This window comes from Psittacula echo (genome assembly GCF_963264785.1).
Source record: "Psittacula echo genome assembly, chromosome: 7".
In the NCBI taxonomy this organism is placed as follows: Eukaryota; Metazoa; Chordata; class Aves; order Psittaciformes; family Psittacidae; genus Psittacula; species Psittacula echo.
Window position 1 is genome coordinate 64,432,682 of NC_137740.1, and position 16,002 is coordinate 64,448,683.

At 45.7% G+C, this 16,002-nt stretch overlaps 1 protein-coding gene across 2 annotated transcripts in view; it reads left to right on the forward strand.

The window, feature by feature from the left end:
• Positions 1 to 15,124: 15,124 nt before the first annotated feature.
• Positions 15,125 to 16,002, forward strand: part of PLPPR4 (phospholipid phosphatase related 4) — a gene marked incomplete at both ends in the record, with an annotated part of 32,088 nt that continues 31,210 nt past the window's right edge. For both annotated transcript variants that reach the window (XM_080623618.1, XM_080623619.1), the window contains one exon: positions 15,125 to 15,202. In XM_080623618.1, the coding sequence (XP_080479744.1) occupies positions 15,125 to 15,202 (78 nt within the window). The remainder of the gene's footprint in view (positions 15,203 to 16,002) is intronic.

The window sequence follows — 16,002 nt, forward strand, 5'->3', positions numbered from 1 at the left end:
TATGTACCCATGCAATGCCTGGGATGGTTACCATCCCTTTTCTTTTCGACTACAGGTAGATGATGATTGCCCATTTATTTCCCTGATGAATTTGAAAGCTCAGAAAAAAAAAAACAGAAACATCCAGAAGGGAGAAAATGCAGGATTAGGATGGGAGTGAAGTTCATAGAGTCCCAGACTGGTTTGGGTTAGAAAGGACCTTAGAGCTCATCCAGTTCCAACCCCTGCCATGGGCAGGGACACCATCTACTAGACATCCCACTGTCAGGGATGGAGCATTTACCACTTCTCTGAGCAACCTGTGCCAGGGCCTCACCACCCTCACAGTAAAGAGCTTCTTAAGGGAATGCTGCACATCTTCCCTATTTCTAACCTAGTATAAACAGGGAATCCTCACTCTTTTGCCTGAAAATTCCTCTCATTTCAAGAAACCTATTTAAGACCGGGAAGATCTGAAAAACACCATTCTTGAAATATGCATGCCTATCCTTCTCTGACTTGTTTGTATTAAGCAGCAAGGGAGATCAGGAGCAGGCCAGGAGAAGCGTATGCAGCGAGTTATGTACGCACAAATGAGAGTTGGAATGAATACAGTCTCAACAGCTTTTACAAGGTAGTACATTCAGGACTTAAAGACTGTCATCTGCTAAGGTACCTTATCACTGTAAAAAAGAGTATATAATCTCAGTAAAACTATCTATCTACTTTAATTACACCCCCAGCAATCTGAAACAGAAAATGTGCATTTTAGAGCTAAGGAGAAGGGCAGGTTCTCCTCTTTGGTTTGCTTGGTTTCTGTGCTAATGGGAGTTAAAGTGTTCTTCTCCCTATTAAATAATAAAATACTCTCAGGGCTAAGTTACTCTTTTTCATGACTCTATTACTGAGAAAGCAATGGAACAGTTTATTAGCTGTTTCAGAACAAATGTAGCTCTGCACTGAAACCCTGTGTGATAGAATGCAGAGATTTAGTAACTGAGAGTTTAATGTTAGAGCGCAGTTAAAACAGCCCTTACCAAGAAACAAGAAGGTTAACCTCTACAGGTTTAGCACCTCTTTTATCCCAGTGAACTCTATGGGGAATCAAAGACTCCGTTTTAGAAAAAGGAAGAAGAAAAGTCTCTGCATGGAGCCAGATTCACCAGTTACATGATGGAGCAAAGACCACCATGAGTTCAGCCCTGCCTGGTGTGCTTCAGCAATTGGAGCGCAGATAGACCTTGCTAAACACAAGCTGCTGTGACAAGGAGGGCTCCACTCCATGAAATACGAGGTTGTGACTTCATGTTTCTCCCACAAACATGACTTGGCATTACGTTTATTGAAGCTCCATTCTAAAGAGTGCAACTCACAGTGGGTCTTAGTTCAATGCTCTATGTGTAAGATGCATCCTTTTCTAATCAATCCTGGTACTCAAAGAGATGTCTTTTCCCTGGCATTGCAGGGGGATAAAATACATACCAAGGCCTGGATTCATCCAAATGTACTCCATGGAAAACCTGGGGACTGAGTGCCTACACTTGGGCAGAACCAATCTGTGCCCAGATACCTTGCTTAGCTGTCTGTGGCCTCCACGTGATGTGGAAGAATACAGCACTAAGGGAGAGTATTGTCATACAAAGAATAATAGAATAGACACATCACGGTCACCGTGACAATGCAGCTAATACACGACCCAACTCATGGGGGAGGCAGCAAAATCACCCCTCTCTAATGCTGTGCAGGACATTTAACACACCTTTACCACGAGTTCTTTTCTCCTTATACAGCTATTTCCATTAAACACAGGTCACTGCACTTCCATGCTGCCAGTAGAATAAAAATGATCAGTTGACCACAGGACACTCCATAATGACAATTTTCATTCCAGAATTGATGGACTTTGTATAAGTGACAAAAAGCCATTTTTATCCAAGCATCTTCATGTATTTTCACCACAACACATATCCCCGATAACTGCAATGATCTAGGTGCCAAAATAACCTTGCTTTTCCAAGCAGGAGGGGGAAAACCCTCAGAGAGGAAGGTGAAGACAACTGTATGTGTTTCGAAGTACATATTCCCTTTGGTGCTGCATCTTCAGGCCAACTCCAGGTTTTCCCAGTTCTCAAGTTTGGGACAAGCACCCAGGACATTCAGAGAACCGCTCTCGGCTTACTTCCAATTTCATAGAATCATAGAATCACAGAACAGTTAGGGTTGGAAAAGACCTTAAGATCATCCAGTTCCAACCCCCCTGCCATGGGCAGGGACACCTCACACTAAACCATGGCACCCAAGGCCTCATCCAACCTGGCCTTGAACACCGCCAGGGATGGAGCACTCACAACCTCCCTGGACAACCCATTCCAGTGCCTCACCACCCTCACAGGAAAGAATTTCTTCAATTTGTAAATTAATATGAGACAACTTGACTTAAAATATACAGTAATAAATGCCCCAAATCCACACCGGAAGGGAACGTGTATTTTGTTCCTGCAAAGCGTCCCAAATGGACTTTCTGCATTACAAATACACTAAGTCAAGACCTTTTGCTCGGCGGAGCTCTACAAATTTGCTTTATTGATAACCTTTTCCTTCTGTAATGTGTAGGTTTGGACAGACATAAACCCAAAGCACTAAGGTATGTTCTCAAATCCTCCTGAAAACAAAAGGCGCTCCTCTGAAACACCAGGAAGTAATATTTGCTTCTGACAGGTTTTTGCACACAAGGTGGTGATGTTCTCAGTAGTATCTACCAGGCAGATAGTTTGAAAGCTTCATTAGATCCACTGACCTCAGCCATACGCTAGTTTCACTGGCTTGCAATAAAAATGAAGCCAGAATCAGGCTATTCCTTGCTTCAGAATGCAGCTGCATGGAAGCCACAGCAGCAGAGCAGGAAACAGCAATATTGGTACAGCCAGGTTTGAAGATTCGAAAGATGAATCAAGGCTTCAGAATAATTGTTCAAAAGGTAGCTTAAAAAGTCTCAGGCAAGCCTGGACAGAACTGCCCCGTGTGTAGAACAGATCAATGTGAGCTTTATGGAGGCATCATGTAATAGTTTTCCTCCTTCAAAGAAAGGAACACAGCTTCATCCCAGGAAGCTATTTCCTTAGAGAGACAAAGGAGTGCAGGTCCTCAGGAAATACCTGAAATTACAGTTTGTTTCAAGTTATGAACTTCAGTTGGGCCCAAATTTTCCCCTCTTAAGTGCAGTATTAATCTGAAAGAGGATTATGTTAAAGTAGTCAGGTTTTTACACAGTGGATATCATCTCTATTGAAATATTAAAGGCTGGACTTGATGATCTTCAGGGTCTTTCCAACCTAGTTGATTCTATGATTCTAGGACTGGGTAACTTTTGTTGACCACAAGACTATTAACCTTCACTTCTATGTAACTCCTAGGAAAACATGAAGCAACCCAACATCTTTTTGCTTGGTTAGCTGGTTTGGATCAGCACAATCATTTGCTAAACACCACATTTTCAAAGAGATGGGGGCTGTTTTGCTAAATACCATTAGTGTCCCCTGGGTCCTAAATATAATATAATGGCCTGAATTCTGGGGGTAGGGTTATCTCAGTGAAACCTCCACCACCTCATTAAACACAACTTAACGCACCTGGCCAAAGGAGCAAGGCCAGAACACGGACAAGCTTCATTTTTGCCTTCCTGGAGCCATTTAGCCATGGAAATTTGCCCAAGGAAGTTGTGAACGCTCCATCCCTGACAGTGTTCAAGGCCAGGCTGGACAGAGCCTTGAGCAACCTGCTCTAGTGTGAGGTGTTCCTGCCCATGGCAGAGGTCAGAACTGGATGATCTTAAGGTCCTTTCCAACCATTCTATGATTCCATGAAACTGTAACCCGATTGATAAGCCAAGCCAAGCCAGGCTTAGCAGAGGGCATGGCTGAGCATTTCCATGGCTGGGCAGGTCACTTGCACAGAGCAAGTTGCATGGGCCTAATGCTCATCACTGACTCCCTGAAAGACTAGCAGAAGGCAAGGGGCACAGCACAGGCGTCAGCTCAATGTCATTTGAAGGCATTGATGTTACCAGGCATAAGGGAGTAACTAACTCTAATCTGCCTCAGTTTAACTGCAGGTGGAGATTCCCTGGAGGAAAAGACTCGGCATGATTCTCCCAACGAAGGTGAAGCACTCAGGGCTGGAAGCGAGGACAAAATACTGCTGCTAGTTTTCGGCAGTGTTTACAGGGAGACTCCTCAAGGGAAAGCTATTGTCCTGCTATGCCGATTACTGCAAAATCCAGTTCAGGGCAAAGTGGCTCTTAGAGGAACGTTCTACTCCCAGGAGGTTGAGTAGGTTACTTGAAGGAGGTGGGAAAGGGCAGGGGCGAGGAACACCTATCAATACTTTAAGCTTTTGTATTGAAGGCAAAATTAATGATGACACATTAAATGAGGCATAAAGTGCACCTCTCTGCTCTGTACCTACCGCAACTGTTCTTGCTGAGACGAGATTATCTAGCAGCAAATTACTCAGACAAATGCTTTCTCTTTTCCTTTTCTTGTGAAGTAACCTGTTCACTGTAGAACAGGGCTGACCTGAACATCTATGCAACTTGCACCTACGGGTGCTCCTCCATCCTATTCTTGAAGTCCACACAGCTCCTGAAGTAAAAACCCACTGAGGAATATTACACGTAAGGTGGCAAACTCCTCTTCAAATACACATTCTTCTTTTTTGCCCTCCTGCACATGCCAGAGGTACGGTTTTAGACACACTTTTTAGAAATGACAGAAATCACAGATCAGTTTGGGTTGGAAAGGACCTTAAAGCTCATCCAGTTCCAACCCCTGCCGTGGGCAGGGACACCTCACACTAGAACAGGTTGCTCCAAGCCCCTGTGTCCAACCTGGCCTTGAACACTGCCACGGATGGGGCAGCCACAGCTTCTCTGGGCACCCTGTGCCAGCGCCTCAGCACCCGCACAAGGAAGAGCTTCTGCCTTAGATCTAACCTGAACTGCCCCTGGTTCAGTTTGAACCCATCACCCCTCGTCCTATCACTACAGTCCCTGATGAAGAGTCCATCCCCAGCATCCTTGGAGCCCCCTTCAGACACTGGAAACTGCTCTGAGGTCTCCAGGCAGCTTCTCTTCTCCAGGCTGAACAGCCCCAATGTTCTCAGCCTGTCTCCATACAGGAGGTGCTCCAGCCCCTGATCATCCTTGTGGCCTCCTCTGGACTTGCTCCAGCAGTTCCATGTCCTTCTTATGTTTGGGACACCAGCACTGCAGACAGTGCTGCAAGCAGGCTCTCACAAGAGCAGAGTGAAGGGGCAGGATCACCTCCTTTGACCTGCTGGTCACACTGCTGGGGATGCAGCCCAGGACATGGGTGACTGTCATATTTTGTTATAAAACTGCACCAGAATCAGCTTCCATCTCTCTGCTATTCAGCAATTCTCCAAACCACAAAAGCCGATCTTTCTCAGAGCCGATTGCCATGACATCTGATCATTGCACTGCTCACACTACTGTTCCACCACATTTCCAGCATGGGAACAAACTGGAAGATCTCAGCAATGCTTTGCCAATCTTTTCTTTGCCATTTTACATTTTAAAACACTTCTTAGAGACCCAGAAAAGACTGAGGAAAAAAGTGCTTCAGATTTCAAGTATAGCAACAGATGATAAATCATTACATTTATATAAGAATTTTCTGTGTTATATTTAGAAGGAAAACCTGTGCTGGAATTCATAGCGCAGTACTAATAATGACCCAAATTTCTGGCTTTCTGTGACATTTCTACACAAATCCCTTCGTGTTATTAAAAGAAGTGTCACTGTGTTAAAAAACTAAAGACACCAGCCATGGAAAATACCCATTTAAAGGCATCACCTCAGGTTCACTGTCTCCCAGAGGAACTTTATATATTATGTGGGTATTTTCTCTGCAGACACAGCAGTAGCTAACAACTCCTGTATAACTATTTTGTGGCAGCATGATTGGAAGAGGATAGATGGAGTAGAGGGTGAACCTCCTATTATCACACCTGATTCCAAAGGTTCTAGGGACAGTAGAGGATTCCCACAGCTCTCCTAGGAAGACGACTCCATCTGTAATCAGAAGGCACAGAGGCAGAGATTGCAAGTATTCATTCTAGGTCTCCAACATAGAATCATAGAATCAACCAGGTCAGAAAAGACCTTTAAGTCCAGCCATTCCCCAGCACAGCCAAGGCCACCCCTAACCCATGGCACATCTTTAGCTGTTCCTGAAAAATTCCGACTCCCATCAATGCTGTTAGAAATTGCACCCAAGCATCCTCAGAGTTACAGCAATAAGAGACTTTCTTGTAAGGATCTCACAGCATTGGGTTTAACTACGGTTTACAGAACCTCCACATCACCTAAGGCTGGAAATGACGTTGTCCCCATTGTACAAAGTGTAACTGCAGCATCGAGAGCTCATGAGAGATCAAACAAAAGCATGGAACAAAGTTAATGAAAGAAATAACACAAGTTTCACACACTGTCCCAATGGAACCCTCCTGCTTTTTGGAGGGGGATGTTATAAGCCTGTTTTTCTGGGTTTCAGGAATAGTCCCTCTTCAATAACTCTTGGAAAGAGTAGCACAACTGGGGAAACTGAGTCACTGGGGAAACAAGCTCACTTCACAGAAAGAAGTGTCTGATACACACATTAAGCTAACTAAACCACAGACAAGCTCTCTCTAACCCTCTGTGTAGACATACTGTTTCTTATAACAGATGCTGAAAACGTTCCAGTCAAGGAATGGGGTGACTTAGTTGAGAATGTCCATGAAAACAAAGTATTGCTTGGAGCAGGGAGAGGTAAAGGTTGATCCTTTGTACCTGTCAATGTCTCTCACCGCATCTTTGATGCACCAGATATTCATTACATACATTCTAAACAAAAGGTGAACAGACTGTGCTTAGGTGTCAGGTCACAATACTAACAGCAAGGCACAGAAGCTCATTTTAAATGCATTTTCCCAAACATTTGAAAACAAGCAAATTATATGAATTGAATACAGAAGAAAACATATCTGCACATGCAGAGGACTCTATCTAGGCAAGCGTTTAGGGATGCAGGACACTGGTGATCTGTAATTCCATCTCCATGTAAAAACATGCTCTTTCTGCCAAACTTTGCAACAAGAGATCCTGCTTTCCACTCTGTTCCTCACCTTCAGCTAAAGCAGGGTCTGAGCTGCCTGCACATAACATCCTACTGACTCCAGCACCTTGCGACTGCCATTTGGGATCAACAGATACCTCCCCCCAGACGGCAATGGAGTCACTAGGATAAGAGAAAGAGGCTTCCTGGCTACTTCTGCAGGCATGCTTCTGAGAAGCTCAGTGCTAAACCTAAAGCAGGAAAAGTAGACGGACAGGATGGGATGGAACAGGACAGATGGGACCACCAGACATACCTTGGACAGCTCCTCAGTATCACTTCTGACTGTGCAAACAGGATGGTGTCACAATGAGCTTGGTATGGGTAACGCCAAGAGGGGTATGGTGAGCTCAGGCACACACACGGGTAAAGAGAAGGGTGTTGTATTGCTCTTCAGGCTTAGTCTCCTGGTTTCTGCTTACTGACACAATGAACTCTTGCCCTAAGCAAGGCTGGCTGGCTGGCAGTACTCAGGAGACAGCACGACAGGCAAAAGCAAAGTGGAGCCCTGTGGAGAAAGGAGCAGGGAGTTTGGAAATAGTCATGGGGAAAGCAAACGAAAGAGAGTGAGAAGATTAAAGTGGAAAACTGAAAGAGTTGGAAGAGAGAAAAGGAGAAGGGAGGATGGGGAGGAGGCAAGAAAAGTAAGAAACTATGTAGGAGGGAGCAAAGAAGGCATGAAGACAGAAGAAAGACAAAGTGTGTAGAAAATGGAGCTCTAGAACTGAGACGATGAAATGGTAGGGAAAATTATATGGAAGAAACACAAGAGATACACATCTGGAGAGCATAAAGTAAAAGGAGAACGTACAAAAATGTGTAGCCTGTATTACAGGCAGTGATACCTGCTTCTGGAGCATCACATCCTTCCCTCCAATCTCCAAACCTTACATCTCTATCCCAAGACAAAGCAATAATCTCTGATTCAGCCACCAATCCATTAACAGATTAATGGATACACTTTAACCCTCAGGAAGGTGGTAATAATTTCTATCCTCTTAAGAGTGGTTGTAATCTTGACATCACAGTGATTAAAAATGTAGCATTTTAACCCGATCAATTAAGATGATGGATGCAGTCACTGGGTTTCATCTTCTTTTGCACCATAACTAAACCAGCCTGCTTATGACTTTCAGAGTCATAAACAATTTCCATCTGGTACTCAAGAGAGTGACAGAGTTCATCCACATATTCACCAAGTGGCATGTCCATAAATAAGAAAGGTTTGCTGATTACTTGCCCTACTTCTACTTTCGTGACATTCATAACCATTAGGATCTCCTAACAGCAGGTCAGACTAGCTGAATTTAACCCCAGTGTGAATGAAAGGACACGTTCCCAACACCCTTATTGAATGATGATCAACTAAATGCAGAATTTCCCATCAAAACAGTAAACTTCACTGTTGGCCAAGTAATGGGTTAGGTGCAGGGAAAAACAGTAAAAACAAATTATTGCCATGAAAGAGACTGATGACCACATCCAAAGAACAGGAAAATTCAGTAAGCAGGAACAAAAAATATCACCTCCTTCATATGTGTTTCCCTCTTTTTAGACATATAATTTGCAATTGGTCACAGTTCCCTATTTATCATTAGAATTTGTATCTGGAAAGCATTCTGCCAAGGCAGGAAGGCAAATAATAGTAATGAAACACACAAGAAAACCACCTTCTACCAAATAAGTACTTATATTAATGCGCTGTTTTCAAAGCCTTTTAAATCCCAAACAAATAAATCCCTTAATCAGCATAAATGGACTCTTGGGAAAGATGAAGGAAATTGCACTATTGTATGTTTGAATTAATTTGGAATTAAGAGCATTCCTGTAAGGCTTTCACTTCTTCCAAACCCAACAGTGTGCTCTTGAATTCGAGTTAGATTAATGCTACCAATAACTCTGTTCCAGTGCGATGGGGTACAGCTGAAAACCAGGTAAGGTGACATCCATCTGTCCACAGTGGGAAAAAGAGATTTTAAACAGTTCCTGGTATCTCATTAAACTGCATAGTCATTTGAGAACCCAGTACGAAAAATGCTGTGGGCTTTTTAAAGTAGTATTTCAAGGGAAGATTGCCTTGCTTTTCATGGATTTACATTTGGATGAAGTCACTTTTTTGGCTCTTGATTGCATACGTCTATGTTCAGTTTAATTCCCATTCTAGATACAGCGTTTGGCAGGAGTAGAGTTAAGGCTTCCTGCTTTCTTGTCTGTTCCCATTTGGATGCCAAAGCATAGGATACCAAGGCTGACTGGACAGCCTCTGCTGAGCCACCTTCATACGCTCGAGCCACAGAAGATCTTTCTCTGAGGTTTTGAGGTTGTAGAAACACTTTGAGCTATTCTGCCAGATCCTAAGCTGTCCAGAGAATGAGGGATGTCAAAGCAGCCTGCTGATGGGCTCACCTCTGCTATAAAGGCACTATTGCTAAGCATCATATTTTAAAATCAAGTGCTACATCCTCAGCTATTTTCACTCATGATGTTGCAAACTGTACAGTTATATCTTTATTTATACCAAGGAATAATCACCCAGGTACTAAAAACGTATTTATGTGCATAGGTACACATAGGGTACCTATCTTATGCCTTGATTTTAGTAACTAACAGTGAAAATGAGGACAAAACGGTGGGGGACAGAAGTTTTCTTCAGTCCTGAGGTCACCTCATTTGTGCCTTTAGCACTGGGATCACAGGCTTCCAGAAGAATTGATATCCTCATAGGAAAGTTAACACTGGGCTTCAATACTGCAAATCCAACAGATTTCGGTCTATTGTGAATTTGAAACATCCCAGAACACTCAGCAAAAACACGTATTTCTGTATTTCAAGCATTTTACCTGCTATTTCCTGTAAGTCACCACCTTGTGTTTTTGTGCTATTCACTTGCTAACTTCCCTTCCCAAAGCTATGCTTTGAGAAGTTTGTCTTGTTCACAGGATTTGAAGCAGACGTTTTTCATTAAAAGGCATGGAACCACGTTGTGCTCATGCATGTTATTTTAAGGGGAAAAAAAAAAAAAGAGAAGGAAAACCCATGACATCAGGCTTGGAAACGGCAAAACTAAGTTCAGAAGTAAATACGTGGACTGGTTAGATAAGGATGGATTAATATCAACAGGCTATTGCAGCAGTAGTGCTCAAAATGTCAGATTCGTACATCAGCCCCTTTCTGACACGGTATTTCATACAGACTGCAGGGCAAACAGGATTCCTGCTGGGAATTCTGCATTCCCATTGAGTCAAATGGGTACTAGTGGTAATTGCATGATGCAGTTTGTCACTCGACCTCTGCCTCGGCTCATGCACCAAGAGGCTGATGTTTAATTAGCTGGTGATGAGCAACTGGCCCAGATTCAAGCAAATCTCTGTTGTTCAGATTCAAGCAAAACCTCTGTGACATTTAACCACATAAAAATCCAGATTTGTGCCTTATTGGTACCTCCACAAAGCTGCTTTAAAGAGCCACTGGTTCTTTAAACCATTGATAAGCACGGGTATTGCAGAAACAGTCTGGGATTTCCACATTCTGCTGGTTTCATGCCTGTAACTAAGGTCTTAAACGCAGACGTATCCAGGTAACCATTACCAGCATCAAAATAAAAGCATAGTGGGCATAATACATAACAGACTCCTTTTCTCACATTCCACATTAGCCAGCCACAAGGCAGCTTCATTAAAGAGCCATGTAGCCATTCAGCCTGATGCTGACTTAAGGGGAAGAAGTTCATACAAACCACAGTCCAGCACTACGCAGCCACAGAGCTTGCAACCCAAAAGTCGCCTTAGGCCAGAAAGCACAGGCATTTGTGTGTGAAACACACTGTGTAGATGTGTTTGTAAGCAGTATTTAAAGCCACGGATTCAGAAGAATGATCCTAGCATGACTCATGCAAAATTCATTTTCTAGACCAAACACTGCAGCGTAAAAGGCAGCAGAAAAGCCAGGAATCAGTCACTCATCTGCTACTTTAAAGCAGTGACCTATATCTAGTAGCCAAAGACATTAGAAGACACAGCTTTACAGCAAGAGGAGATTAGGCATAGTGAGGAAACAATTGCTCGATGCAATTACAGCTTCCCAGCAGAATTGAACCCCCCCATTTGCACTGTGGGTCTTTGTTGTATGTTTGGAGCTCGTTCCACTAGGAATCTCCCAGCGCTGTCACATGCCATCTATCCAAGCGTGCTCTGTGCGGCTCACAGGGGAGCTACAGATGGGACAAAGAGGAAAACTTGCACTGGAAACATGGAAAAGGAAAAAAATCCAAATTCCCCCAGTCAGCCACTTTCCTGAAGGACTGGGGAAAAAATAGAAGAATATATATAATATACACACACACACACCACACAGAGCCACATTTCTGCATTCTGATATGGCAAGCAAAGCGGAACAAAAATCATCTGTCAGTTCCACACAGCAGAGCCCAGTGCCCATATGCCACTCTTTCTCCAGAGGAGTATTACTGTTTCAACATGCTGAGTTCACATCATTTATTCCATGCTCAGTGAGCAAAATGAACCCAAACCATCTATCTATATAATAAGAAAGAACTAACCCTCATCAGTGTACGTTCCCAGAAATGGCCTTTGTGCAGGGAAACGGTGGTGACCAGGGGAAAGGGAGTTTTCTTATGCTATTAAACAACAGTAATAGGCACTGCAGCTGCTGCAGCCTCTGCTTGCAACAACCCCAGTGCCACTCTCTGACAAGCCACAGACCCACCAGCTCTCAGCCAATTCCAGCTCTTCCTCAAATGATTCCATCCTGCTTTTGCAAGGGGCGTTATCCAGTGATACAGCCCTGCTTATGCAGTGTGCTTTCTGTTCCTATGGCACAGTGAAACCACAGTCACTGCCTGTGCCCATCACTTGCCAAAGCCTGGGAATACAGGCAGACTTTGCTGCAGGGGGAAGAGAGCACCTGGGTGAAGAGCTAAGGACCTGCAGTCATGTTTTATGCAGTGCAGCTCTGCCAACACGCTGGGCTGTGCTGGAAAGTGATGGCAAGCCACGTTTCTAATAGCTGTGGAAGCTGCTGTCTGCCTGACAAGTGTGAAGGAAGGGGTGATCTTCACCCAGAGAAGCTCCTCTGATAGTACTTCTTTAGGGGGGGGCAAAGCTTTGTTTTAAGAGCTCAGCTTGACAACCCACTTGGAATCACCAGGGGCACTCACCAACGGCCACAGTTTGGTTCTGTTGAAGAACCAATCTCTCTTCTTAAAATCCCATTCCTGATGGGTCATAAGAGGCCTGTGCGCCAGGTCTATGGATTTTAGCTTCTAGTTCCCCAAGATCTTTACATTTTTCCACTAACTCTATGGGGTTTGCTGAAGCAAAGCATAAGCAAAAGGGTCTATGCTTTGTGCTAACATGTTTCCGTGACATTTTCCTGTTACAGAGATCACCTGAAGGTGGGTAAAAAAAGAGCTGTCAGCCTGACTGCAGATCCTGTACATGACTGTCCTGCACACAGATAATCACGGAATGGTTCGGGTTGGAAAGGACCTTAAGATCATCCAGTTCCAACCCCTGCCATGGGCTGGGACACCTCACACTAGAGCAGGTTGCCTGGCCCTAAACACGTAACTCTTGCATCATGCACCACACTGCCTCCTAAGAGTCTTGATTGAAAAGGATGGGAGGTGCTTCCTGAATTTTCTACCACCAACACATTTCCTTGTAGGGGATGAGATACTCACTGCGGTGGGCTGACCAGGCTGGATGCCAGATGCCCACCAAAGCTGTTCTATCACCCTCCTCCTCAGCTGGACAAGGGAGAGAAAACATAAGGAAAGGCCCATGGGTTGAGATAGGGACAGGGAGATCATTCAGCAATTAGTCACAGGCAAACACATTCAACCCAGGGAAATTAATTTATTACCAGTCAAATCAGAGCATGAGAATGAAAAATAAAACCAAACCTTTTAATACATCTCCCCACCCCGTTCTTTCCAGGCTTAACTTCACCCCCAAATTCTCCACCTCCTCCTACCTGAGCATCACAGGGGGATGGGGAATGGTGGTTGCCCTCAGTTCATCACATGTTGTCTCCACAGCTCCTTCCTCCCTGGCAGAGGACTCCTCACACTCCTCCCATCTCCAGTGTGGTCCCTCCCATGGCAAACAGTCCTCCATGGACTTCTCCACGAGTCCTTCCCATGTGCTGCAGTTCTTCATGCACTGCTTCCATGAGAGGCAGCCCTTCAGGAACAGGCTACTCCAGCATGGGTCCCAGCTCCCACCAGCAAACCTGCTCCAGCACAAGCTTCCAATGGGACAACAGCTTCATGCAAACATCTACTTGCTTCAGGTGGTATATAGGGTCCTCCATGGGCTGCAGGTGGGTATCTGCTCCCTCATTAACCTCCATGGGCTGCAGGTGGGTATCTGCTCCCTCATTAACCTCCATGGGCTGCAGGGCAATCTGTGCTCCGGTGCCTGTAGCACCTCCTGCCCCGACCTTGGTGTCTGCAGGGCTGTTTCTCACATATTCTCATTCCTCTCTCCAGCTGAAGCTGCTGTTTGGGGTTTTCCCCCCTTCTTCAACCCGTTACCCCAGAGGCACTGCTACCGCTGCTGATGGAATGGGCTTTGGTCAGTGGTGAGTCCATCTTGGAGCTGGCATTGGCTCTATGGGAAAGAGAAGAAGCTTCAGTCAGCTTCTAATAGAAACCACCCCTGTGTCCCCCAACCCTTGCCGTGCAAACCCAACACATTCATTTACACATAAGCCATTCCACACTGTCATAGCAACGCTGAGGGAATTTCATAAGGACATAAATGTATGATGAACCCATTTGAAGGCTGCTCATACTTCTAGAGCAACCCAAGGTACTTCTATGTACATCTGAATCACTCTCATAGTTTCTAATAACTGTCACAAAAGCTGAATGCAAGAGCATTGAGGGGACTTGTGTGTTTCCAGATGTTAATATATAGACTAATCAGTCCAAAAGCTTTATCATTACACTCAGCAAAAGATTTTGCCCATTTCCATCAATATTCATGTGCTCTAAGGAGTACATACAGGAACCTAAATGTCAATCTTGAGCAGTGGAGAAGAAACACTCTTACTCCATTATGTTAGCTCAGTATAAAAGGTCCAAATGAGTGCGGCCCTCTCTGGATGTCAAAAGATCAAGAGAGATACAGACCCTTTGCATGGAAAGTGTCAGGGGCTACCCTCTGAGGCTTGGTCAGGTAAGGCAGAAGCTAGAACTGCACCGCAGGCGGCACAGCAAAGGACAAATGATGGAGTAGCACCTTAGCTGTATCTTGGTTCCTTAATTTGAGAAAGTGGTTGCTGTAGCTGAGACCCAACACAGAACAAGTTGAAAGCCCAGAGAGAAGGTGCGAAAGGCGCCCTAGCCATGTCCAGACTTGGCCATCACTATCACCTTTAGACTAGTGCAAAGCAGACCTGCTATATCCTTGAGATGAGAAGGACATGGAGCTGTTGGAACAAGTCCAGAGGAAGCCACGAGGATGAGCAGGGGCTGGAGCACCTCCTGTATGGTGATAGGCTGAGAACACTGGGGCTGTTCAGCCGGGAGAAGAGAAGCTGCGTGGAGACCTCAGAGCAGCTTCCAGTGTCTGAAGGGGGCTCCAAGGATGCTGGAGAGGGACTCTGCATCAGGGACTGTAGCGATAGGACAAGGGGTGATGGGTTCACACTGAACCAGGGGCAGTTCAGGTTAGATCTAAGGCAGAAGCTCTTCCCTGTGAGGGTGCTGAGGCGCTGGCACAGGTTGCATAGCCGTCCACTGCAGCCAGTGCATCCCTGTGTCTCTGCGCATCCCCGTGCCCCAGAGCTTCCCTATATCCCAGCGCATCCCGCCTGCGAAGGAGTTAAAGCTGCCGGGACCCCGCAGCCCGCTGACGTCAGCCCCTCGCTCGGCGGCGGGGACGCGCTCGCAGCCGGTGCGGAGCCGGGCGCGGGGCTGCGGCGGGCGGCACAGTGCCGGCAGCATGTCCGCCAAGGAGCGGCCCAAGGGCAAAGTGACCAAGGACAGCGTCACGCTCCTGCCCTGCTTCTACTTCGTGGAGGTGAGTGGCGCGGGCGCGGAGCCGGGCGCGGGGGATGCCGCCGCACCGCGGGGTGCAGATCCCGACGTGATGCTTTGCCGTTCCGAAACGAGAGCCCCCCCCCCCCCAAACCGGGCAGCGTAATGAAGGTCTTCTTGCAGCCTGGTCACGAGGAGGTGTTGCTAGGAATTGCTCGGGAAAGGGAAGATTTGGGCGACTAAAGCATGCTGTGTGCAGAGGAACCCTGCAGGAGGAGGAGGAGGAGGACATGTTCAAGAAGGGCTGGCTGCTAGGCGAACGCTGCTTGGCTAGAATAAAATCACATCCGTGAGGGAATGCTTGGGAAATGTCCTCCCAGTGATCATCAGTGGTGTTTTAACCGACCCCTGGATTACGGGCTTCCTCTCACAGAGCTAAAAATGCCTGGTCTGGAAACGGAGTGCGGGTCTCAGCACATCTTACAGAGCCAACCCTGCTATGGCTGCTCAGCTGGGAGCAGGTGGAGTTGCAGAGGCACTAGCTGCTTGGTGTGTCACTTGGAGACACTTGGCCCCCTGGAAAGCGCAGTCACTTTGGTGCTTCTAGAAGATCAGGAGCATACCCAGGCTAAGCTTAAGGGAATTGGGGTGATGGGGATGTGTTTAATTGGCACAGCGGTAAGAGGGAGGTGAAAATGGTTTCTGGATTGAGCAAAGGGTGTCAAGGAGGTGATCAAGGTTCTTTGAGGCACCATGTAACTTACCTCGGAGAGAGGTGGTGGAAATAATGTGAAGAACTTAATGGCAAAATATGATGAAAGTCAATGGTAGCTAAATAAAAGC